Here is a 24,289-nt window from a genome sequence, read left to right as displayed (position 1 = left end):
TGAGAGCAGCCTCCACCTCAGCATCAGCTTGTAGTAAGTTGTCGATAAGTGTTTATTGAATGAATAAATAAACACATGGATCAATGTTTGGATACTTTCAATCAATATCTCATCAGGCAACTAAGGAACATTGCTAAGTAGGCTTAATCATTACGGAGTTCTTCAACCAAGTCAAGATTTGTCCCTTGTACACAGTGGGTCTTGGCTTTGCGTTGGGGAGCAATAGTAAGTTACTATTCCCTACGTTCTCATAGCAGGTAGCTTGCCCTTCACTAAGCCTAATATCTCATATCCACAGTTTATCAGTAACTCATAAGAGACAGTTTCTATCCATAGACAGCCAACTGACTGAGTGTAGCGCTATTTAAAATGTGTCTCTAAATCTGTCTGTGGTCACGCACACCTTTATTTCCCAGTCTCCAAGAGACTAAAGCAGAAAGATTGTGGATTTGAGGCAACCCTGGGCTCCATTTCAAGTTTTAAGCTTAGACTAGGCTGTACAGAGACTCATGGCCTCCTAACAGCAACATACAAGCCGCAACTGTAACAAAATAAAATAGTGTGGATCTAGGAACAGAACCAAGTATTTGATAAATGTTCTGAACAAAATAAAGACGCCGTCTCTTCTCCTAATTAGAATAACCTAATTCAGGGCTAGGAAAATGGCTTAGTGGGTAAAAGCACTTGCTGATAGGCCTGAGGACCTGAGTTCAATCCCCAGGACCCACATGTGGAAGAAGAGAACTGAATTCTAAACATTATCCTCTGGCTCCCACATTTGCACCATGCAATGCTCACAAATACATACAACAACTTCTGGCTCCCACATGTGCACCATGTAATGCTCACAAATACATACAACAACTTCTGGCTCCCACATGTGCACCATGCAATGCTCACAAATACATACAACTACTTCTGGCTCCCACATGTGCACCATGCAATGCTCACAAATACACACAACAAATAAATAAAATGGGATATAAAAATAAAGAATTGAGTACTAGAGAGAATTCAAGGGGCAGTTTTTAAGTTTGTGAGTATAGCTAACATTCTTTCAACTCTGAAAGTTACTGGTAAAGCTGGGAGGTGTAGAAATAGAGATTTCACCTCTAAAGTTATAACGAGAGATTGAACTATCAGATTCACAGTCAAGCTCTATTTCTTATGAGTCGAGAGAATTTAGATAGTCATTTCTCCTCCCTGAATTTTCTTCATCCGTTCTTCTACCCACCATCCATATACTCATTCACCTACCTGTCTATCTGCTCACCTATCTATCTATTCATCCAACCATCCATCCACCTACCCACCCACCCACCCATCCTTTCACCCACCCACCCAATCATCCATCTATCCATCCATCCATTCATCCATCCTTCCATCCATCCACACATCTACCCACTTATCCATCCATCCATATTTCCATTCATCCACCCATCCATCCATCTACCCACTTTTCCACCTACCCAGCCATCCATCTATCCACTCACTTACCCATCCATCCATCCACCCACCCACCCACACATCTACCCGCTTATTCATCCATCCATCCATCCACACATCTACTTGCTTATCCATCCATCCATCCACCCACCCACCCACCCACAGATCTACCCGCTTATCCATCCATCCACAAATCTACCCGCTTATCCATCCATCCATCCATCCACACATCTACCTGCTTGTCCATCCATCCATCCACACATCTACCTGATTATCTATCCATCCATCCATTCACCCACCCACCCATCCATCCATCCACAGATCTACCTGCTTATCCATCCACAGATCTACCTGCTTATCCATCCATCCATCCATCCACACATCTACCTGCTTATCCATCCATCCATCCATCCATCCATCCATTCACCCAGCCACCCACCCATCCATCCACAGATCTACCCGCTTATCCAGCCAGCCAGCCAGCCAGCCATCCACAGATCTACCTGCTCGTCCATCCATCCATCCATACATCTACCCACTTATCCATCCATCCATCCTTATTCCCATTCATCGATTCACTTGTTGGCTAAATGTCTGCTCTATAAATACATATAGGAGTAAGCTCACAGGCAAGTAAATCAAGTGGGCTTTGAAACAAAATGAGACACTTTACATTTCACGTTATGGTTTCTCAGATATAAATGAATGGTTCAGAGTGGAAGTTCCACTCATATCCTTAGTTCAGGCACAGGATTCAAGGAATCCATGGAGCAGGAGAGGAGGCAGGCACACCTTGACTTTAGCAAGCTCGAACTAAAACAGCACTTCCCCTAATTTTGGATTCCGTCCACAGCAGTATTAAATGAAGCCATGCCTTTGTCACCAAAAGAAATCAGATACTTTCCTATCATTTCACAGTTGCTGCAGATATCTCAAAGGATCATTTAAGCTCATCTCTACTTTGAGATTATGGTGGTTGCTGCTGCTAGACCTAGCTGTTGAACGTGTTAAGATATATTACTACACAATAACATCTTTGTATAGCAATATAATTGGTTTACTTGACAGCCCAAATTATTTGAGGCATTAAAAATAGGCTTAGGAGCTATTGGTTTCATCAGAGGCCCACAGCGCAAGACTCCCATATGGTTAGGAAAAGAAATGTTGCGGAGTATGGGAGCCTGACACAAGATGACACCCGTGGTTACCAGCTGCTTCAGGCTTCCCCCATCCTGCTGCCTCAGAGAAGCACGGGTCAGTACTTGGAATCCAGTTCTTAAAAGGGGTCACAGTGGAAGAGAGGAGCCTTCAGGGGAGGCCACTGAGCAATGATGGAGTACAGCTGGTGTGTTAGATAACACACTCCTTCAGCCAGGCTGGGGGTAGGGAGGCCCTGACAAGAAATTCTGCCTTACTGAGCAGGAAGTCCCCAGAAACACCCTTCCTTTCAGACTGCCTGGCTTTTATTATTCCTATAAACACAGCCCCATCTTGGAACCCTTTATCTCAGTCCCCTCTTATCATTGTCTTTTCCACTAGATGAGGAGAGCCTTCTTTGCAGGTTGTAGAATCATTTATTAAGGGTTCACTCACCGTGCATTAGATGGTGTCTTAGTCAAGGTTTCTATTCCTGGACAAACATCATGACCAAGATGCAAGTTGGAGAGGAAAGAGTTTATTCAGCTTACACTTCCACAGTGCTGTTATCACCAAGGAAGTCAGGACTGGAACCTAAGCAGGTCAGGAAGCAGGAGCTGATGCAGAAGCTATGGAGGGATGTTCCTTACTGGCTTGCTTCACCTGGCTTGCTCAGCTTGCTCTCTTATAGAACCCAAGACTACCAGCCCAGAGATGGTCCCACCCACAAGGGGCCCTCCCCCCTTGATCACTAAATGAGAAAATGCCCCACAGCTGGATCTCACGGAGGCACTTCCCCAACTGAAGCTCCTTTCTCTGTGATAACTCCCACCTGTGTCAAGTTGACACACAAAACCAGCCAGTACTGATGGCATCAGGGGAAAGAATGGGATGAACTAGCCAGGCTACTCCCCTTGCCATGATTTGAATGTGTCCTCTAAGAGTCCATGCGTCAGTAGCAGAACCCCAATATCCAATATGGATGTCATTTGTATTTGAAGTTGGGATCCTTTGGAGATTGTTAAGATTAGACGGCATTGGGGCTGGAGAGGTGGCTCTTGCAGAAGAAGTAGTAGGTTCACTTCCTAGCACTCACATGGTGGCTCATGACAATCTGTAACCCCAATTCCAGGGGATCTGACGCCCTCTCCGGGGCCTCCACAGATACCGCATACACATGGTACACAGACATATATGCAGACAAAGGACCAATACAAATAAATGAAAATAAATCTTTTCTACAAAAGGATGGCATTAGTGACTTTCTCCACAGAAGTGGGTATTTGAGCTGCATCCACTTTTCTTGCCACGTCATGCTGCTGTGAAGATAGAGCAAGAAGGCCCTCGACGAATGCCAGGACCATGGCAATAGACTTCCCAGCCTCCAGTATCCTGAGCCAAATAAACTTCCATTCTTTATAGGTCGATCTAGGTCTTTTATTAAAGCAAAAGGAAGCAGATTAAAATACCACTCAGGGCACACATAGTCCAAATAGGGCTGTGTGAGCCTAAAGGAGCCTAACACATTCTAAGTTTTGGGGAACAAATTCCTAAAGTTTGTCACAATGCCTCTTTTATCATTCTTTCTGGATGTCCCAAAAGCAACCAAAACCCAACAGCAATTAAAGTCATCTTCTAACGGGCTGCCAACACTTTTCAATACCATTCCTTAATGAGCTATCTCATTCCCTCCTTTCTGTGTTCATGGCCGGAATGCAGTTCAGGTCCTCATTATCCGTCGGCTTATGACAGTAAAAAACAGTCCATTTGCATCCTCCCTTCTCACTCTTGGCTAGAAGCAACATCATTTCTGTCCTGGCAATACTGTAAGAGCCTCCTGCGGGCTCTCCTCCTTCCATAGGGCCAGCCATTCCCCACAGGCCAGCCATTACTTAGAAATTCAAATCCAATCTTCCTGCTTCCCTTCAAAAGCTCTCCCAGGCTTTGAGACTAAAATCTCATCTCTTCCCGCAGCCTAGGGGGTCCTGTTGGAAGGACTGCGACTTCCTTCTACAGCCCACTGTCACTTTCCTCTTGGTTTCCTCGCATCCTCAGCTACACTCAGCCACACTCACGGTTCTCTTTACACTGACCAAGCTGTCCTCCCATGAGCATTTGCACCGGCCCTCAGTTTTCTTGGCAAAGTACACACCCAGCTATGGCCCGCATGCGCGGTGGGTGTGTAGGTGGGGGCGGCTCTCAATAAGTCTTGTTTGTCTTCGGGCGAACTTTCCCTAACACCTCCCCACACCATAACTGTTTACCCCCCTGCTTAACAATGTGTCACTGATCTCTCATCTGGAAATTGGGGATGACAATCCGCCTCACTTTGTAAAGGTGTGGAAAGGATTAGAGGGATACGGTGCTATGTGGCATCTGCTAAAGTTTAAGCTATCGTTTTAATGTTAAAAAAAATACCCATTTGCTACAAGTTTATTATCTTCCCTATTTACTGCTGACAGCAGTACTTTCACACACGGCTGGCCCCCAAATATAAATAAATACAAGAAATAGCCAATGTGAACCAATGGCTGTCCTTGTAATCAGTTGCTTTACCCACTTTATCTTGAGTGATCTTTCTAGAACACACTGGGGTTGGGTTTGCTTCTAAACCTCTTGCTGTTTCCTAAACCCTCAGACTTGGTCTTGCCACCAAGCTCAGCAGAAATCCCGTAGATGACGCATGGATGCAGGTGGGGGGTGGGGCAAGCTGTGAGTTCTGGGGACTTTGCAACCTGCTCCACCTAGCACCCCTGAACCTGGCAAGGCTCTTTCCCGGGAACAGCAGGTCAAAGAGGACCCGCTGTTCTTTTGGAACACATAGAGCTTCTGGGCAAGTGTTTATTTTAAAAAGTAAGATTTGGAAAGTCCGAAAGTGACCATCGGGGTAAACCTACCCACCTTTGCCTGTCTCATTATGCCCTTCGCCATCTGGTCCCGCACACTCATTTCTGGACCCTCCCCAGCCAGGGGAAGTGGCTTGTGGCTCAGAGACTCATTCAACATCCCACTTGCGAGCAAGCTGGATACTCTCCAGCACTCCCTTGTCTGCCGTCTTCACTAAGCTTCAGGACACCGCTCAAGCGTCACACCCCTCCTCTGGAGCCTTCTGGGTCCCCCTGTGCTGATGACGACATCCTTGCTTAGGGCTTCCAAGCCCTTCTGTCATGGCCCCTTCTAGATGGAATAGCAGCCTTGGAGAAGGCTTGCTTTCCTCCCCAACTTTCCAGGAGAACAGCCGTTGGCAAGCCACTACCAGTGGGCCACATCTGGCCTGTAATCAAATAGCCTGTGAGCCAAGAGTAGTTCTTATGTTTTTTAAATGATTTGAAATTTGGGGGGAGGAGTGAGAATAATTCATGACCAATAAAAATGAGAAGGAATTCAGATTTCAGTGCCCATAATATTTCATAGGACCCTAGCTCTGTGGGCTTATTTATGTACCAATCCCTGGCTTCATTCAGAGAACAACATGAGGTCAGTAGCTATGATTAAGAGATTAACCATAATTAAGAGATTAAGAGTAGTTTGCAAAGAGTAAAATATTAACAATCTGGCTCTTTACAGAAAAGTTTTGAAGTCTGTATAACAGCATGGCTGTTGGGCTAAAAATAGTGCCAAGTTCCCCAACCACTAACTTCTCTGAAGAAAGCAATTAATGGAGCAGAGGAACTAATACATTAAACCAGCTACTGCTGAAACTCTAAGCCTTTAACAGGAGTCACCATTAACCCCCTCCCCACAACCAGGGCTCAGACCCTGCAGAAGAGATGGCAGAGAAACTGTAAGGACCAGAGAGGATGGAGGCCATCCGGGGAACATCACCAGGATTGATGCACATACAGACTCACAGAGATGGAGGGTCCTACAGCAGAAAAGAGAAGTGTACCCATGTCCCCATCTCTAGCCCAGAAGCCACCTCCAACTGATAACCGCTTGAAAATGAAAATTTAGCTTCCTCCAAGGCAGTCTCACTGGGGAAACAAAATATTCTTCATGGTAGGCCACATGCCCAGCATTAGATGGCCAACAGAAAATGAGCCCAATGGTATCTTTAGAACTTCCTTGTCTCACAATATTGTAGCAGGGACACACACACACACACACACACACACACATATATATATATATATATATATATATACACACATATGTATATAGTATATATACACATATACATATATGTGTATATATGTGTATATATATATATATATATATATATATATATATGTATATATTTGTAAATGTTTACCTTGTAGGTTCTTTGTTTATATATTATGGCTTCCCAGTTAGTGTTTTTATGGGATTCCAGCGAATGAGGGAGGGGTGTGGGTCTCTGCATCTATTTCTGTTTCTTCTGCCTTTTTAGGAGGCTCTTTTTCTTGCTTGTTTAGTCCTATTCCGATGCATTAGCTCTTGTTTTGCCTTATTATCTTTATTTTATCATTCTCTCTTAGAAGTCTGTTCATTTTCAAATGAGAGAGAGAAAGATGGTGGACCTGGGTGGCTGGGGTGACAGGGAGGAACTGGGGGGAGTAGCAGAACAGAGCAGCAACTGTAATCCCGATATATTATGGAAGGAGCAGGGGAAAGCAATTTTCAAGTAATGGGGGTTGGGGACGGGGAATCAGCTATGGTAACATGAATATCAGCCGTGATGGTTCGAATGTTTGGCCCGTGGAGTGGCACTATTAGGAAGTGTGGCCTTGGAGTAAGTGTGTCACTGTGGGTGTGGGCTTTAAGACATCAGCCTCACTGCCTGAAAGTCAACATTCTGCTAGCAGCCTTCAGATGAAGAGGTAGAACTCTTAGCTCAGCCTGCACTATGCCTGCCTGGATGTTGCCATGCCTTGATGATACTGGACTGAACCTCTGAACCTGTAAGCCAGCCCTAATTAAATGCTGTCTTTTAGAAGAATTGCCTTGGTCATGGTGTCTGTTCATAGCAGTAAAACCCTAAGACATTGGCAAATTAGTATTTCATGGAGGTAATATTATAAGAAAATTTGTGAGTATATCAGATCAAGCAACCTACTCCCCTGTGTGTGTTGTTCCCCTGGCTCTGGTAAATAAACTAGACCCATGATTCCAACCAATTGTCCCCATGGTGACTTTGAGGCTTCTCAGTTTTCATGTGCCTACACATATTTAAGGAAGTCATCAGGAAACCTTAAGGGAAGTTGATATGGTGTCATGCTATTATAGATGACATCACGCTATTATAGATGATGTCACACTATTATAGGTGACATCATGCTATTATAGTCAAGGGTTGGTCAGTTTGGCTCCTCCACCATTCTCCTCTGAGGGAATCCAGCCTCAGGGTCTGCTGGGGGCAATCACATGTTTGGAGAGAATAGGAGTAACAGGATTGGCTGAGCACTTAGTAGGCACTTTATGATAAAAATACAAGGGAGGAAAACGAGACGACGTCAACACCCCCTTCCTAGGCACTGCAGTTGGAGCACAAAGGAATTCACGTTCTTTTCCTGAAGCATGTATTCAAATCACTTTGAGGCCTGTTTAAAAACACGGGCTGAAGGCTGGAGTTAAGGCTAAGTGGTTAAGATCCCTGTCTGTCCTTCTAAAGGGCCCAGGTAAGATCCCAGCACACACATGGCAACTCACAACCACCTGTTAGCTCCAGTTCCAAGGGCACTAACACTGTCTTTTAGTCCACAAGGCCACTGCACGGCATATGGTAACGCAGATACACATCCAGACAAAATACCCATGCACAGGAAATAAATACAATAAAATAAACAAACCCCAAAACGGCCTGATGTTTTGTGTGACAAGACTTTTCCTGGAGAAATGTTACACACCTGTCTACTCGCCCCAGGGAGACAGCTCATGACAGACCAAAGCACCGATAGCACCGAACTCCAACTTGCTGAACCGTCAGCTTTATTGGGGTCACTTACAGGAGCAGAAATGACTCAAAGACAGCTGCATCACCAAAGCCCACCCCAGAGTGAGTGACAGCTCACAAAGCTGGGACCCTGAAGTGGCACTGCATAGCCTGTAGGCAGCTCAACAGGTTGGAGAGTTCCCTTTCTAGGTCCCTCAGGTAATCTAAACCTCTTCCAGACAGCTTGGCTGGTCTCTGCCTCTTTCGGGCAGCTGGTCGGGTGTCAGAGAGTCTTCTTCGCAGCTTGCTTTGTCTGAAAGTCTTGTAGCTCAGCTTCCAGTATGGTAGGGAGGGACCTCGTGAATCTGGTCAGCTTCAGGGACTTCCTAAAGCTATTTCGAGTTGTTCGCCTTCCTGATTACGGAGCTTCCCAGCAGTATGGAATGTTTTTTTCAATCTTGTAGGAAACTTAAATGAATCCAGCCTTACTCCACCTCCAGAGTCTCTGATTTAGTAATTCTGTGTTAGGTCCAAGAATTTACAATTCTAGCAAATCCCCGGGTGATGTTGGCACTGGTGGTCCATATACCACACGTTAAGAAACACTGACCTACAACAAAAAACTCTTCCCTCTAGAATTGGAATGTTGTTAGATCAACCACAGAAAGACCAATCACGGAGGTTTCTATGGCCAAAGATGCCTCCCACACTGGTAACACAAGTACCCTGGCTATTGCTATGAAGAGCCGGGAGAGTAAATAGAATAGCATCTAACCCCAAAGCTGAAGAGAAGGAATCCTAGACACTTCAGCTATAAAGAAAAGGAAGACAAGTAAGGGAATATATGGTGACCAGAACCAGGACAATATTGCCATTGAATACAGAGTGCATTTATTTCCAATGCAATCCTCCAAGAGCCATCACTTGTTCATTCAATAGACACTTCTTAGTCTCAGGCTGCACAGCAGATACTGCACTAGGTACTGGGGCTTGAAGAGAGAACACTCATGAAGGTTATTTATAGGCCCATATGCCAAAAACAGTATTAGCAAAAAAATGAATGGCTGAGAAACCACACGGGGCACCAGACAGTAATTCAGAGGGTGACAGATGTAAACTCAGAAACTCTGTTGCCAACCAAGGGTTCTCTGCTCCATCACCTACAAACAGCTGGTCTTGTCTTATCAATTGGAGCCTTGCCTGCCCCACACAGGATAGGATGAACACTAAAACTCACCGTCTGTGGGGACTGACTGTCCACAGCAGCGGTTAAAAACCCAGGTCCTAGAGCCCGATCACATAAGTTCTAAATCCTTCGCTATTTGCAAACTAGGAACCTAACCGAAACTCTCTGCGCTTCAATTTCCTCATCTATAATCATCATAATAACTGAAGTCCTTGCCTCACATGGTGACTGAGAATCAACAGAAAATAAGAACATGAAAATTGCTCTGCACAAATCCAGCCATGATAACTGCTCAGAAGACAGCAGCTATGATTGCTTTTTCCCACTTTCTAAGTGGGCTCCGTCATTACACTTGTCCTGTGTTAATCCACCCCTTGCATGTCAGATGTGTCCCATCTAGTCTACAGATGAAAAAGAAAATGCTATACAGAATCATAACAAAAACTGAAAGGGCAATAAACATCACAGGAAGACTGTATTTTGAGGTCAGTGAGCCACACTGCCAAGTAGAACTGGGCTATTGCCTCACAGTAGTGACATGTATCTTGGCTGTGGTTGGTGGAGACTACACAATCATTCTGTGGTTGCATATCTGCATGACAACTGAATTACATCAGTTGTGTGAGTGTGAAGAAGGGGGGCACATAACTACCTGCAACAGATAGAAAGAACTAAAGAATCAATCCTATGAACGAGACTATGAGAAAATACATTACTCTCTACAGAGGGCTAATAGTTGTATTTAATCCACAGGCAACCCCAGGATCCAACTATGGCAGCCAAACAAATCTAGAATAATCTATCTTCACAGACCCAAACACAAACACCTTTCGAGAATTTGTGTGCCAGAAGTAGTAGATTCAGTTCAGGGGGTGGGGGAGGGGGAAGGGTAGTTAAATTAACTTCATAGTACATAATTAAAAACATTCACTGCTATATTAATCTAAACACAGGTACATTGTAGAACATAATGAAGAAAATAAGTCATGTAATGTTTTAAAGCTCAACATAAAATTGGAGGCAAATACTGTCTTCAGAAGGTCCTCTCTGCTCTCAAAGTCACATCGTAGACCAGGGCTTCTCAACCCTCCTAATGCTGTGACCTTTAATATAGTTTCTCATGTTGTGGCATGTCCCCTCCCATAAAATTCTTTTCGTTGCTAAGTTCATTACTGTAATTTTGCTGCTGTTATGAATTGCACTAGAAATACAGGCTCTTTGACATGGTGACCCCTGCAAAAGGGTCATTCAACCTCTCTCCCAGAGGGTCACGACCCACAGGTTGAGAACCACTGTCCAAAGGGCAATCATTTCCTGCCTTTTTTTAAATTAGGGAACTTTCAGGGGGACATTTCCAGAAGAACCAGGATGGCCAAAAGAACACAGAAATCGATACTGGGAGGACTAGGTTTAAGCTTCGAGACGTTGGCGTTCGTGTTGTTATTGATCATAGCTCCTTCAATCTGGGAAATGGGATGCTTTTCACAGAACCAACCTGCGGGGCTTGCTGAAGGACTCATGGGAACATCATTTGGGGAAGGATATCAGTTAGGGTTTCTATTGCTGGGGTCAAACAGTATGATCAAAAGCAAGCTACTGAAGAAAGGGTTTGCTTAAAGGGTTTTCACCTCATTGTTTACCACTGAAGAAAGTCAGGGCAGGAACCTGGATGCAGGAGCTGATGCAGAGGCCACAGCATCACAGCAAAGTGTTGCTCCCTGGACTACTCAGCCTGCTTTCTTATAGAACCCAGGAGTAGCAGCCAGGGGTACCCCAGCCCACAATAGGCTGGGTCCTTCCCCATCAAGCATTGAGAAAATGACCTACAGGCTTGGAGGGCCCACAGGAGACCAATCACATGGAGGATCCCTCCTCTCAGATGACGTTAACTTGTGTCAAGTTGTCACAAAACTATCTAGGAGAGGGCCTGTTACCCTGAGGCACACCAGGGGCCTCAGAGAGTGGGGCTGCAGAGATTGGCCATTAGGGTGTGCTTGGGGTCTGCAGTTAATGGATGATCTCTGTGAAAGCACACTGAAATTTGGTGGCAAGGTAAGAAATAGGAGGAGGAGGAAGAAGAGGAGGGGGGTAGAATGCCGTGTGTGTAAAGCATTGAGTACACACTCGTTGTATCTCAGAAATTAATCCTCAGCGGGGAAGAGAGCGAGGAGTTGGGAGATAAGAGACCCAAGAGACGGGCAAACACTGCCTGGCCAGTTCCATCATTACCATGGGTTGGTGAAAGATGGGCCATACAGGTACCAGCTGGCAAGAGAGGGGAAGGAAGAAGGCAAGCAAGTCTAGACACTTGAGCCTTGGTAGCCTGTGAATCGCTGATGAAAAGAAGGAAAGGAAGAAAATCGGGGTGGGAGAGCCTGTGTTTGCTAGGAAGGAATAGCTGTTGCAGTCTGCTGGAGCTCCCTCTATGGAGTGCTTCAGGTCCAACTCCTGTTCCAGGCACCTATAATTCGGCATGCCTCTCAAAAAAAAAAAAAAAAAAAAAAAAAAAAACAGATTCAAGACCCGAAAAACGAAATGCAATCGAGTGACAACATTCTCCTTGAGCGACAGCTGAGGCCACACTGATCCCATGACCCCATTAAGCAGGGTTGCAACCTGCTATTGTCTCTTTGCTGGCACCCAGCACAGCTCACTGGCTCACACAAGCAGGCCATCAAACAAGTATTTGTTGAGTTAAGTATCTTATCTGCCTATTTAATTGGTTAGCAAATTGTGGCTTTTTTTCATGAAAACTACCACCTTTTTTTTTTTTTTTTTTTTTTTTCATTCGAACATTCTTAAAATGCAATCCCATTAAAGCTTTTAATGCATTCCAGGAGCAGAGACTTTACTTAGATGAAAAAGAGAAAAGAAAAGAAAAGAAAAGAAAAGAAAAGAAAAGAAAAGAAAAGAAAAGAAAAGAAAAGAAAAGAAAAGAAAAGAGAAAGAAAAGTCCCAGCTCCCACCTGTGCAGCCAAGGCAAGCTATTGTTTGAACCTGAGTATTATCATTTAACTTGGATGACAAGCTCAGAGGGTAGAGACCCCATCTTTCAGAACACACTGCTCTGAGCGCCCTGGGAGTTCTCAATAAATAACAGCAGCAAGAAACGCTGTGCAGGGACCTGTTTTAATTATTTTTCCCCCATTCCAGATTTTTGGCAGCCTGTGTTTATCCCTTGCTTGATTTCCAAGGGGCAGCTCTCTCTCAGGAAGAAGGATAAACAGCTCTAGACTAATCCTGCCCCTCCCCATCCCGGTGCAAGTAGGAACACCTGATTGAGCCAAAAAACTGGATTTTGAATGTATTCGGGATGCATGCTGGGTTTGGAAGGAAACCGAGTCCTCCAGTACCCACTAGGTAGATGCAGTCAAGAGAAATGTTTTGGCTCTGCAGCACATCGACACAGCTGTCAGATGGCAAAGCTTGGACTTCCGTGGTAGTTACCTGCTGTGGGCCTCTGAGCTGTTGTTGTTCACCCCACAGACAAACTGCCTAACACCGAAGCAAAGTAAAATGGGGGCGCGTGGGGGCCGGCGAGGTTTCAAGTCTTTCAACAGAGAAGTAAAAAAGGCAGTGATTTACCAAACTTTAGCAATTAGATTATGAAGATATATAAAGTAAGATATTAAATATTAAGTTGTATGCTTACAGCAAGGCTAAACCATTGAGGGGGGGGCAACCAGTGCTCTTTTGTGTATTTGTTAATTTATACTAGTAGTGAAATTAAATGGCTATGTGCTTGCCCTAGCAGAGAAGGAGCGAGTGACCGGAAGCCTTTTTTTTTTTCTCCATGAATAATAAGACTAATATTTGGTAAGGTGTGCTTTGCAGGGCGGGAGGGGGGAGTGCCTTTCTACCCGCATATCAGTATACCTTAGGGGAAATGTTTCAGGCACCCTGGTACACAATAAACGTACATGCAACAGTTCTCCACTCCAAGACTCCCCCCCCCATCCCGCTCGGATTCATTTTACAGCAAAACAATAGCAACTCCTGTAGCCCTCCGTTTCTGCTCTTTGAATTCTGTCCAGCGATTAAGGAGGCTCTCAGCAGGCTTCCCTCTCAGGAGCCATATGCAGAGTTACTTGCCAGAAGCCTTGGGAGGGCAAAGGCCTCTGCAGAAGTACACAAAGCCTCCGTAATCCCCATCAGCGAGACCCTCTTGAACTGTCGCTTTATTTTCCGGTCAAAGAACTGTCAATCTCGAGATTTCAAGCTGTGGCTGCCCTGTGAGCCCTGAGGGAAGACCTGTGTCTTTTGCCTGGTTTAGGCACACAGCTCAAGGGTGGTGCCAGAGAGCCCCGCAATCTAGTCTGGAAATCTGCAGCCCCAGAAACTGCCTGGAGCACCCCCAACACTTTCCAGACCCACCCCCCCATACCCCCCCACCCGGTTCTCCTTTTCAGGGCGAGGCTTTGTACACCATAAGCTGCCTCCCGCCTCCTCCGGTTCTCTCCACCAGGTTGAGACCACAGCCACCCTCGACTAGCCACAGCCCCGCCCCCTCGTACTGGTTCAGGCTGGGCGGTCTGCGAGCGGCTTTTGCACAGTAGCATTTATTTACCAGTGCGGAGCAGGCCACAACTCTACAGACCACATCACATAAGGTTGCAGCCAGAGATTGGAAGGTGGGGTGGGGGGCACAAAGGCCGGGGTGTGGTGGCGAGTCCTTTAGGTTCGTTAGCTTTTTCTGTGAGGGCATCAAGTAACTGTTAGCTCAAATGGTCAAGCCCGTATGCCCACTGAGACTCCGGTCTGGAGAAGCGGTTAGGAACAGAGGATGGCCGGGGGGTGGGGGGAAGAATCAGTCCTAAACAAGCGCCAGCATTTGTACTAAAAAGATGAGAGGCAGCCACTAGAGTTTTGAACCTCCCTCCAATCCTCCCCGCTACCCCGTCACCCTTTCTACACGCTCCCTTTGGGGACCCCAGACTGTGCTTTAGAGAAGCTTGAAATCTCGGCCAGTCGGTGGTGTAGTAAACCTGAGACTTGGTAAATGTCACCCAAGTCTCCATCTGAGCCCTGGGGGCTGGACTTACGCAGTTGTGCTCAGTCGCCTGAAAGTCCCAGCTGCAGCTCCTGGCGCGCGCCTGGATCTCACTCATCCTGAAGAGGCAGAGAGCCGTGGTGGCGGGGGAGCGCCTCTCCTGGCCCTCTCCAGTGGCCGCGCTGAACACGCCGGCCCAGATGTCCACAGCCTCCACCAGGCTGGAGGAAAGCAGCAGGCGGCGGCCATCAGGGTGGCCGTGGTCGCAGTCGAGGGCCGCCTGGCCCTGGAATAGCACCTCCGTGCTCTGCGCGATGCGCGCCATGCTGGGCCAGCCGGTGGCAGCGCCACTCGTGTAGTTGTAGGGATAGTAGGGGAAGTAGACACTGCCGTTCCAGAGAAAGGCGTCCACGAAGTGCAGGCTGCCCGCACTACCGCGCAGTTTCAGGCGGCCCAGCTCCCGCGTGGCCAGACTGCGCCCCTCCGTGTTCTTGAGCGCGATGGCCGTGTCGCGATCGGATGCTGCGGGGTTGCAGCGGTTCGCGGTCTCCGGCTCCGGCAGCACATAGGTGGCGGCTACCGCCAGGTACCAGAGGTCGGTGCCGCTCGCGCGGTACACCACACCAGCCGTCGAACCCTGCGGGTGACACGACACCACCTCGGTGCCGTTGCGCAGGGAGCTACGGTTCAGGTTGCCCAGGGGCCGCACCTCGCAGGCGCCCCGGTCGAAGGTCCAGCCGGTGAGCAGCAGCCCCTCGAGGCCGGTCGCCCCCTCGCGGTAGGGCAGCAGCAGCTTGCTGAAGCTGCTCCCGGGTCGGGGCCGCGCGGGGGGCGCCAACGAGACGGGCTCCGTGCAGTTGCCCGCTTGGTCCCGGTATAGGCGCGAGAGCCTGTTCTTCAGGCTGTAGTCCAGCTGGTCCAGGCAGCTGCCGCTCGCCACGAACACGCCGTCCGCCCGGCTCGCCGCGATGGCTCCGATGGCTTGCTCAGATCGCCACACCGGCTCGTCCGCGCCCCGGGCGGGCGCCGCCAGCGCCAGCAGATAGGCGATCAGGGGCAACGGTGCTGCGGGGTACGGGGGGCGCGGCGGCGTCTTCCTCCGGGAGACCTCCATGGGGCTAGGGGGGCCGCCCCCGGGCAGGGCGCGCGGCAGCTCGGGCGGCTCAGGCGCGCGGCGACGGAGACGCGGGCGGCGGTGGCGGCGGCGGCGGCTCCTGCGCGCGCTCGGGCTCCCGCGGCCGCCCCATCCCCTCGGCTCGGCCGGGAAGGAGTGCAGGGAGGACGGCGCGCGGCGGGCTCGCTCCGGCAGCCTGTGCGGCGGCGGCAAGCCCTGCGCGCTCCGGAGACGCTTCCTCCTCGTCCGCCTTCGCCGGAGAGTTCCTCTGTGCGGCGCGGGCGCTCGCGGGGAGGCGCGGAGGGGAAGGGAGGGGACGGGCGGAGGGGAGCGAGGCGGGCGGGGAGGGCTGGAGAGGTTGGGTGCGCTTGTGCGTTTCACTTTCCCATTGTGAAAGTGGGATGCAACTGGCCCCTTCCTCATCCTCTTCCTCCTCCGCCCTCCGCCTCTCGCCCGCCCTCCCTCCACGCCCATCTCCCCTCCCTTCTTGATTCGGTGAGATCGGGAGGAGGGAGGTCTCGTAATTTGGGTTACTGTGTAGGTGGCCTCTTTCATCTATTCATAACAAAGCTGAGCCGCCTGCCGCGGCCGCCGCGGCTGCCACCATCGCCCCTTGCTCGCCCCGGGTTCCCCCGGCGCCGGAACCGCGCACCGAGCTGGCTCCCGCGCCCTCCAGCCCGCGGGGCTGCTCCAACGCCCGGGTTTTGTTTACGAGAGCAGCCCCGGGCAAATGCGAGGCTCGCGGAGCCAGGACCCAGGGTCGAACGGGTTGCAGTGGAGGCCCAGGGCTCGAGCCCCTGGGAGGCTGCCAGGGCGGTTGACAGGTGTGGAGCGGCGGGAGGGAGGCCTGAGAGACGCGCCGGGGGGGGGGGAGCTGGGGCCAAGTGGGAGGCGGCTGAGGGGGACCAAGGCGCCCCTGTGACCGGGGGTGGGCTTCCCTTGGTCAGAGTGAGGTAGGAGAAAGGCGCCACACTCTCGTTGTGGACAATCCCTCGGGCCAGAGCTCTCATATTTGAAAAGGCTCCCTGGTCTCCCTTGGCAACGGAGTCCCAGACTCTCAGATATAGCACTTAGAAAGTTCTGCTCACTATCTAACCCCAGTGACAAAAGCTAACATTTATTGAGAACTTGCTACGTTTTGGGCGTAGTTCTAAATGCACCGTGTAGATTTTGATGCACTTGATACTCGGGTCAACGGTCTTAATTAGTGACTTCCACCATCCCTACTCGGTTTTTGAGAAGCTATGGAACCCGCCCGGGTACAGCTGTTAGCAAATAGCACAGCAGAGATTCGAATCCACACCTGGGAGCCTCTTACAGGTTTCTTGCTAGTCCAGTGCCACCTGTGGCCACTAAAACGCTCCCCAGAGAATGAAGGCAAAAAAGTACATTGGGGCTCAGCAGCCAGGGCTCCCATCTCAAGAGTCCAGAGCTCTCTCATGTTTCTAGAAGGTCTCCCTCTGCCACCATTTCCCACTTCATCCAGGTAGCAACTGTCAGCTGGGGTGCCCTCCCCCCAAGCCACCGAGAATTTCTGGAACAGAAAGATCACTGTGCTCTGGGGAGCAGGCAAGCTCACGTTTTTCTCAGAAGCGGGCTTCCCAGAGGCAAGCTTTAGTGCCTTCAACTCTGTGGCGAATGGAGAGGGAGCTGAATACCCTTATGGGTCCTTAAGAAATGATCTGCATTCTTCCTAGATCTTCCTAGGACCGCAGCTGGTTGCTGTGCGATCTTCCCTTCTTAGCTCCAATTCACCCCAGGTCTGGATAGGAATCTGTATTTTTTTTTAAGGGGACATGCGCTGAATGAGCTTCCTCGCAGGTCACCTGCTGCAGGTTTTACACTTCCACAGAACTGCTTAGATCTGCCCCCCCACACACACCCGCTGCTGAGACGGGAGCTTCGAAAGGCAGAAGGGAGGAGAAGGCAAGAAGCTTGAAAGTCTAATCTAGATGTGCAGCTTGCAGTATTAGGGGGTGGATGTAGCTCAGTGATAAGAGTTTTAGCCAGGCCTTGACTTCCATTCTCTCTGCTGTGTGTACACACACACACACACACACACACAGAGAGAGAGAGAGAGAGAGAGAGAGAGAGAGAGAGAGAGAGAGAGAGAGAGAGAGCCTATTCCTTCAGCAGTGGCTTTTAAAAGATGGTCCGTGGCCATCTTTCCATGTGCAACCTCCTCTTTGGGGACTGGCTATCGTTGTTTCTCTCTGTCGATGGGCAGTGCCGATGCTCTCAGATGTTAGCTGGAGGTCACCTCTTCTGTAGTGTCAGAAAGTAGAGGAGAGAAAATAGAAGCGGGGAATGTAGGTCTAGGTTGATGTTAATAAGCGAAGCAAATCAAGTGGCTTACTTGCTAAAAAAATACCCCCCCACACTCATTCGCCACCACTTGGAATATTTTAAGAATTCTTTTTTGCATCACTCAAATCCGAAAAATAAATAAATAAATAAATAAAAAGCAAAATAATCCCCCTCCAACATAGTAGGGCATACATGCATCAGTCTCTTATAGTCACTGTGGCTGGCTCATAGATGGGCTATGGCAGTGTTATGGACCAAGAAGCAGCATTCAATTCCATTTTGGAGATAGTCTTACTTCGCTGGTAAGCAAGCCATTTCCCTAAACCCCACAGAGTTGCTACAGTCAGTCACAGAGCACCTTGGAAACTATTTGGATTAAACAGACTCCATGGTGTGGCACGTTGATTGCTACTCAGTTCTTTGCTGCTGCATTTTGAAAAAGAAGAAACAACATCCTACCAAAATTATCAGCAAGGCGTGGAAAGGGCTCTGATGGTCCCTGCATCTCCTTAGCTTGCTGAGACCATGAGCCCTATTCCAGTAAGCAGGCTTTCTCTCTCCTCCTGTTTAATTGTGTGTAGACTCCTGTAGTGGAAGGAACCAGAATCCATGTTAACTTTTTGGCATGAAAAATGTAGGCGATTAAGAAACCTGGAAGCAGGTTCTTCACTGATCCTTCTCCATCTTGAGCAAACGCCTTTGCCCCTTCCCAATTTTCTCCTGTACTAAAGCTCCACCTTCAGGATGCACATTCACATTTGAAAAGTGTGGGAAATATGAACAACTCTAAATAAATATTTAGGCATAGGGTCTGTATTTCTTTAGAGGCCTTCTCTTAGACACACCCATCTGGCGGAGGGTACTCGGCTAACTCATGACAAAGCTTCCCTCACCGATTGGCCGAGCCCATCCATCTTGTTTGGTGTCCCTTATGACACATTTCGGAACTTCTTGTCACACAAATGGCTGAAAACCAAACAAAAGAAAGTGGTTACAGATCTATCCTCCAGACAGACCTGCTGCCACGGAAACAGGTGGTTCAGATGGGTTCTGAGCAGTTGTACGCACAGCCTTTGCTAGCTGGAAAAGTCTCCATAATGAGAAAATATCCACTCCCTCGGGCACTGGAGGCTATCTGGGTTAATCAAGCCACCTACAATCAGACTCGTATCTGCTAGACAGGGCTTTATAGATTCTGTGGTTTCCTGCTGAGGCTTGGGACATTTAGAACTGCTGTTCTCTAGGCAATTGGTCACAGTCACAAGATGGTTATCATTCACATTTCACTTTTCTGTTTTTCTTTCTTTTAAACTGACCATGGTTTAAAGGGCCGGTTGGGTTGATGGGAGCCAGAAGCAACTGAGAATGTTAGTTCTGGCAGTCAACAGCTTCTTTACGCACCCTTTCTGTGTAGCTACAACACCCTGCACAGAATCAGAGCAGTTCCACAGAGATCACATCTGTTTTGACCTCCTTGAATTTCAGACAGGCCACCTTTCCTCTCCACAGCTCTGCTCATATCTATGTGGTCTTCGAGCTGAAAACCTTATCAAAGTTTCTGGTCCCTTTTGGTGACTGACAGGAAAATGAATTGAGCCAGCATCCTTCCTGGCCCGCAGATTAGCAGATAGTTGAAAGTACACTAGAGGAAGTGTCGTTTTATAGTTTGAGTGAATGCTAAGAGAGGAGTTGAACAGAGTTCAGCCAATAGGAGAAGTCAGTCGAATTCAGCACAGTCATGAGATATGACTGAGGGATCTGGCTGTGACATCTGTCACCTCATTGATGGCAGGGGTTAAGCTAAGCTGGCTGGCCAGGGGGGCCTGCCTTTCCTCCCCCAGCATTCTTGTCTTTCTCCCTCTCAGTGTTTCTCCTTCCACAGGCAAAGGTCAAGAGTAGCCACACTTTAAACAAACTCTCAAGGTGTGGCTGAGGGAGGGTAAGACCGGGTCCTGTCTGTCACTCAACGTGTCGATGGATGGAGAGTAACCTTCTATGTTTGGTGACAGTACCCAGTGTTAGTTCCTGTAAGAAGGCTGGGCAGTGTGATGGGCTCACCTCCAACATTCCAGTTGTCAGCTTTCTCTGTCACGACTCAGCAGAGTTGGATTACATATTGCTTCTCGGAAGAGTGACACTTACAGACAAAAGAACAGAGGTGGACATATGGTTCCAACGCTGCCTTTCTTTAAGGCCCGTAAGGGCCTTCACTATTATAAGGGCCTCTGGAAAGGGTGGCAAATGCCAAATCTTCTCAGAGGCTGCAGGGTCTAGGACATAAACTACTCTTGCACTCCGTGCTTTGTCTCGGAAGCGGCGGGCTGAGCTGGTTAAGTTTGTGTCACCTTGACACAGACTAGTATCATCTGGGAAGATGGCATTTCAGTGGAGAATTTGCCTCCATCAGACTGGTCTGTAGGTACAGCTGCAGGGCAATTTTTTTTTTTTTTTGAATCCTGAGGAGATGCATGATGAAATTAACCCTTTCCCCCTTAGCTTGCTTCTTGTCATGGTGTTTCTCACGGCAATGGAAAATAAACTTGGGCCCAGACTCAGTAATGTGAAGTCTCTTCAAACACCCACCATGCCTGTGAAGGATCTGAGGCCACCCATGATTGACAGCAAAATACAGTTAAGTCATCAGCAACCGTTGAGTTTTCTAGATCTGCAGGAAGTACGCAAACTCATCGGCTAATTACATCTTCAGCTTTAGGACACTTCTGCAACTTGGGTGGTCTCTTAAAATTAAAATTATTTAATTTTAAGTTAACTAAATTAATTGATTAAAGTGATTTAAATTAATTTTAAATTAAAATTATTTTTTTATAAAGATTTATTTTTGGAATGTGTGACTATCCTTGCTTGTATTTCTTTCTTTCTTTTTTGTTTTGTTTTGTTGTTTTGTTTTGTTTTTTGAGACAGGGTTTCTCTGTGTAGCCCTGGCTGTTCTGGAACTCACTCTGTAGACCAGGCTGGCCTCGAACTTAGAAATCTGCCTGCCTGCCTCTGCCTCCCAAGTGCTGGGATTAAAGTCGTGCGCCACCACTGCCCGGCTTGTATTTTTTCTTAATGTTCCTTTGAAATGAAGCACCAGAAGGTTATTGAGGGTAAATACAAAATACTGATCCCTCTTAGAAAAAAGGAAAAAAAAAATCTTTCCATGTCTGTGCTCAGCCCTCATGTCTCAGAGACTCGCTGTTAGTGTAACCCTGGGCCCCTGAGTCCCTTGATACTGGCAGGCAGCTCGGCACAGACTCATTCAACGAGAAGAGCTGCCGTAAAGCAGACCTTCATATTAATAACTCAAACTCTTAAAATGAATAGCAGAAGATAAGATTAACAGGCAGATATCTCCACAGTCACTTGTGCTTCCGCTTCCTCGAGATTCTGGTGGGGAGATTCTCTCAGCTGACAATGAAGTAGCTGGACTTCAGGGCGAGCAATCCGGTGCTCTCTGCCGAGCCCACGCTACTTATTCCGCGGTCCTTGCCTTCCCTACAAAATCTCACTATGCAGCCTGGAATGAGTACTGAGTATGGGCAGTGGCTGTCTGGTGGCTGGGCATGTGGTCCTGGGGAAGAGGGGGGCAAGCATTTCTTGTCGTCATCCACGCTGGGGACGTCTTGAGGACGTGATGGTTCCACTTGGATTGCTGATGCTAAGGGTCTCACGCATCGAATCCCAAATGTAAGGGTTGAACCTTTTTCTTGGCCTTCTGCTCCTTTTGGCTTTACCCTCTTTGTAAATGTGGGGGTGGGGAGGGGCAGGTGAGGGGTTGGCTGTAGGCCTGCGTGTGCATGCAAATGAAGGTCAGAAGTCAGCATTGGTGTCTAAAGAATCTGAAGCCCACTGATTCAGCTGGACAGGCTAATTGATCCGTGAGCCCGAGGGATTCATATGTTTCCCAACCCACTGGCCTAGGGGTTACTGACATTACACCATCATGCCCAGTATTTACATTGGAATCCAAACTCAGGCCCCTGAGCTTATACAGCAAGCACTTTTCCTGATTGAAACATCTCCCAGCCATTAAAAAAAATAATATTGCATTTCACATTTATAAGTATTTGCTTGTGCATATATCACATACTGTGTGTGTGCCTAGTGCCTACAGAAGCCAGAAGAGGGCAGTGGATCCCTTGGCTCTAGAGTAACAGACATTTGTGAGCCGCTGTGTAGGCCTTGGGAACCAAACCTTGGTCTTCTGCAAGAAAAGTCATCTTTTGAATCCCCCTGTTCCCGCTTTTTAAAGATAGCCTCTTGCTGTGTAGCCTAGGCTGGCCTCAAAGTAGAAATTCTTCTGCCTTAACCTCTCTAGTGTTAGGATTGCGGGCACGTGCAACCATGCCTGGCTTCGTTTTGTCTTTTCAAAAATCTTTTACTAAGATATGACTTAAAACAAAAGAAAGGAGAGGCAGCGGGGAGGGGGTGCGGGGAGGGGATGTGCCCATTTCCTGTACACAGTACCATGAGTTCTTAGGTCAGGATGCCAGCGGAACCTAATCTATTCCTCCCTTCCTCAATCCTTTCTGCGTATTTCTTCTTGCCCATCCGGGCTGCGTAGCCTTCGGTTCTTCCTATCATCCCTTGCTTTTCTGGTCCCGTTCTATACCGGAAGTCTGCATCTAAGGACGGTTTGGCTTCTGGTTGGATTCAGCCAATGGGAAGCCCTGTGGGAGATCCCTACCTGATAATCAGTATGCTGGCTATGACCATGTCCTCTAAAAAGCCACTGGTTCCACTGGGTGTCCTCTCTCAGTGCCCTGGTTTACTCGGTACCCCTCACCCTGTTCCCTGTACCTGTAGCATGCAGCGCCTCCTACAGATGCCGGCTTTGGCTTGCCCCCTTACTAAGCCCATACCTCAGCCACCACCGCACCCCTTTAATGCTTCCGTTCATATCACCTGCTTCCTGCCAGAATATAACCATCAACTCAACCTACCTCAAAGAAGGATCCAGAAGAGATACGGGATGGCCCTTCAGCAGGAACACTTGGCAAATTACATGCCCTTTATTTCCAAAAGAGTTGGTGCATCCAGATCTGGCAAGGAGAAAAGGCACATTTCATTCTTTCTCCACGGCCTTTCCTAAACTAAATTCAGCCCATTGATAGAAACAAATGGAAGCCCTACTGGGCAAGATTATTTTTTTTCCAGTTAAAACATAAAGTTATAAAGTACTTAAAAGTGAATCTGGACAACCGGGGGCCAAGGGCTCAGGAGGTGCTGGGGGCACAGGCGGTTATGATCTCTGAAATACTGTCGAATGTTTGAAGTGTATTTTCAAACAAGACACAAAACCGAACAGACAGCTTTTTTTCCTTCCTCTTTAGACATTTCCTCCCCCAAGTCTGAACTCCAGCAGTCACCTCGATATGGTCTAGAAATTTCATGTCTATTCATGGTTACCAAAACAGAATTAGGAGGAGATTGGCAGACTTCTTCACCTCCAGATCTCAGTTCACTCCGCCCAATATTTGAAGAGATAAGTCGATGCTCTCGATTCCTTCATAGCTCAGGCACACTTAGGTAATAGGAATGTGAGCCTCTTTAAGCTCTAAAGATGGCATGTTTTAGGTTACCCCCACCTCCAACCCCTGCCCCACCCCTTGCCCCACCCCCTGCCCCACTGCTATGGCTTCGTTTCCTTGCTCCTCAGAGCCAACCAATCTGCAACGTCCATTCCCTCACCTTTTGGACATCTCAATGGTGATTAAATATTTACGGTGTCAAAGGTCCCTTTTCCCTCTTCATGAAAGCTGCAAACTTTGGAGCGAAATGGAGCTTTAATTGTGAGGAAAGGCATAGATGCTGAATGTTGGAGTCAAATAAAATAGCCAGAGAGGCATTTCATGGGCTTTTTGGTTCAGTGGTAACAGTAGGGACAGCGAGGATGGTGGTAGAAAGGGCAGTAGGTCATCCTAGCACATGATCCTGCAAACTCAATTTCTTGCTGACTGAAAGACTGGAGGGACTGGGGGTGTGCTGAAGCCAGTGAGCAGAAGAGGGCTGAAGGGAAGTCTAATGTTCTCCTAAAGATCATCAGGAGCCCCCAGGGCCTCTTTCTCAATTGTGTGTAAGTGGGGTCTGCACCCCAATACTCATGACCCCATGTACCTCCTGATGCTACCCCAAACCACGTCAACCCCCAGCTGGTCCAATATAACAACTGAGCACCTGTGCTACAGAGCACAGAGTAAGGTAGAGGGTTGCCCAAAGAGGCAAGAAGGACTGAAGGCCAACCAGCCCTCTGACACA

At 48.1% G+C, this 24,289-nt stretch overlaps 1 protein-coding gene and 1 long non-coding RNA gene across 3 annotated transcripts in view; both read right to left on the bottom strand.

Annotated features, from left to right (window-relative positions):
* Plxnc1 (plexin C1) overlaps nt 1–15,792 on the bottom strand; it is a 153,811-nt gene extending 138,019 nt beyond the window's left edge. The window contains exon 1 of the mRNA XM_021204886.2: nt 14,663–15,792. Within this exon, the coding sequence (XP_021060545.1) occupies nt 14,663–15,724 (1,062 nt within the window). The 5' untranslated portion in view covers nt 15,725–15,792. The remainder of the gene's footprint in view (nt 1–14,662) is intronic.
* A 3,071-nt stretch (nt 15,793–18,863) lies between these two features.
* On the bottom strand, nt 18,864–23,567 carry LOC115064700. Of its 2 annotated transcripts, none has more exons than XR_003844532.1 (3): nt 23,479–23,567; nt 22,975–23,073; nt 18,864–18,997 (listed from the first exon to the last, which is right to left on the bottom strand). It is a non-coding gene; the product is annotated as an uncharacterized LOC115064700 (long non-coding RNA). The 2 variants fall into 2 exon arrangements; XR_003844531.1 differs by having other exon boundaries at nt 23,441–23,527.
* Between the last annotated feature and the right edge of the window lie 722 nt (nt 23,568–24,289).

The sequence above is a fragment of the Mus pahari genome, chromosome 9, assembly GCF_900095145.1.
Source record: "Mus pahari chromosome 9, PAHARI_EIJ_v1.1, whole genome shotgun sequence".
In the NCBI taxonomy this organism is placed as follows: domain Eukaryota; kingdom Metazoa; phylum Chordata; class Mammalia; order Rodentia; family Muridae; genus Mus; species Mus pahari.
Note: the sequence above shows the minus strand (reverse complement) of the source record. Positions and strands in the feature narration are given on the sequence as shown.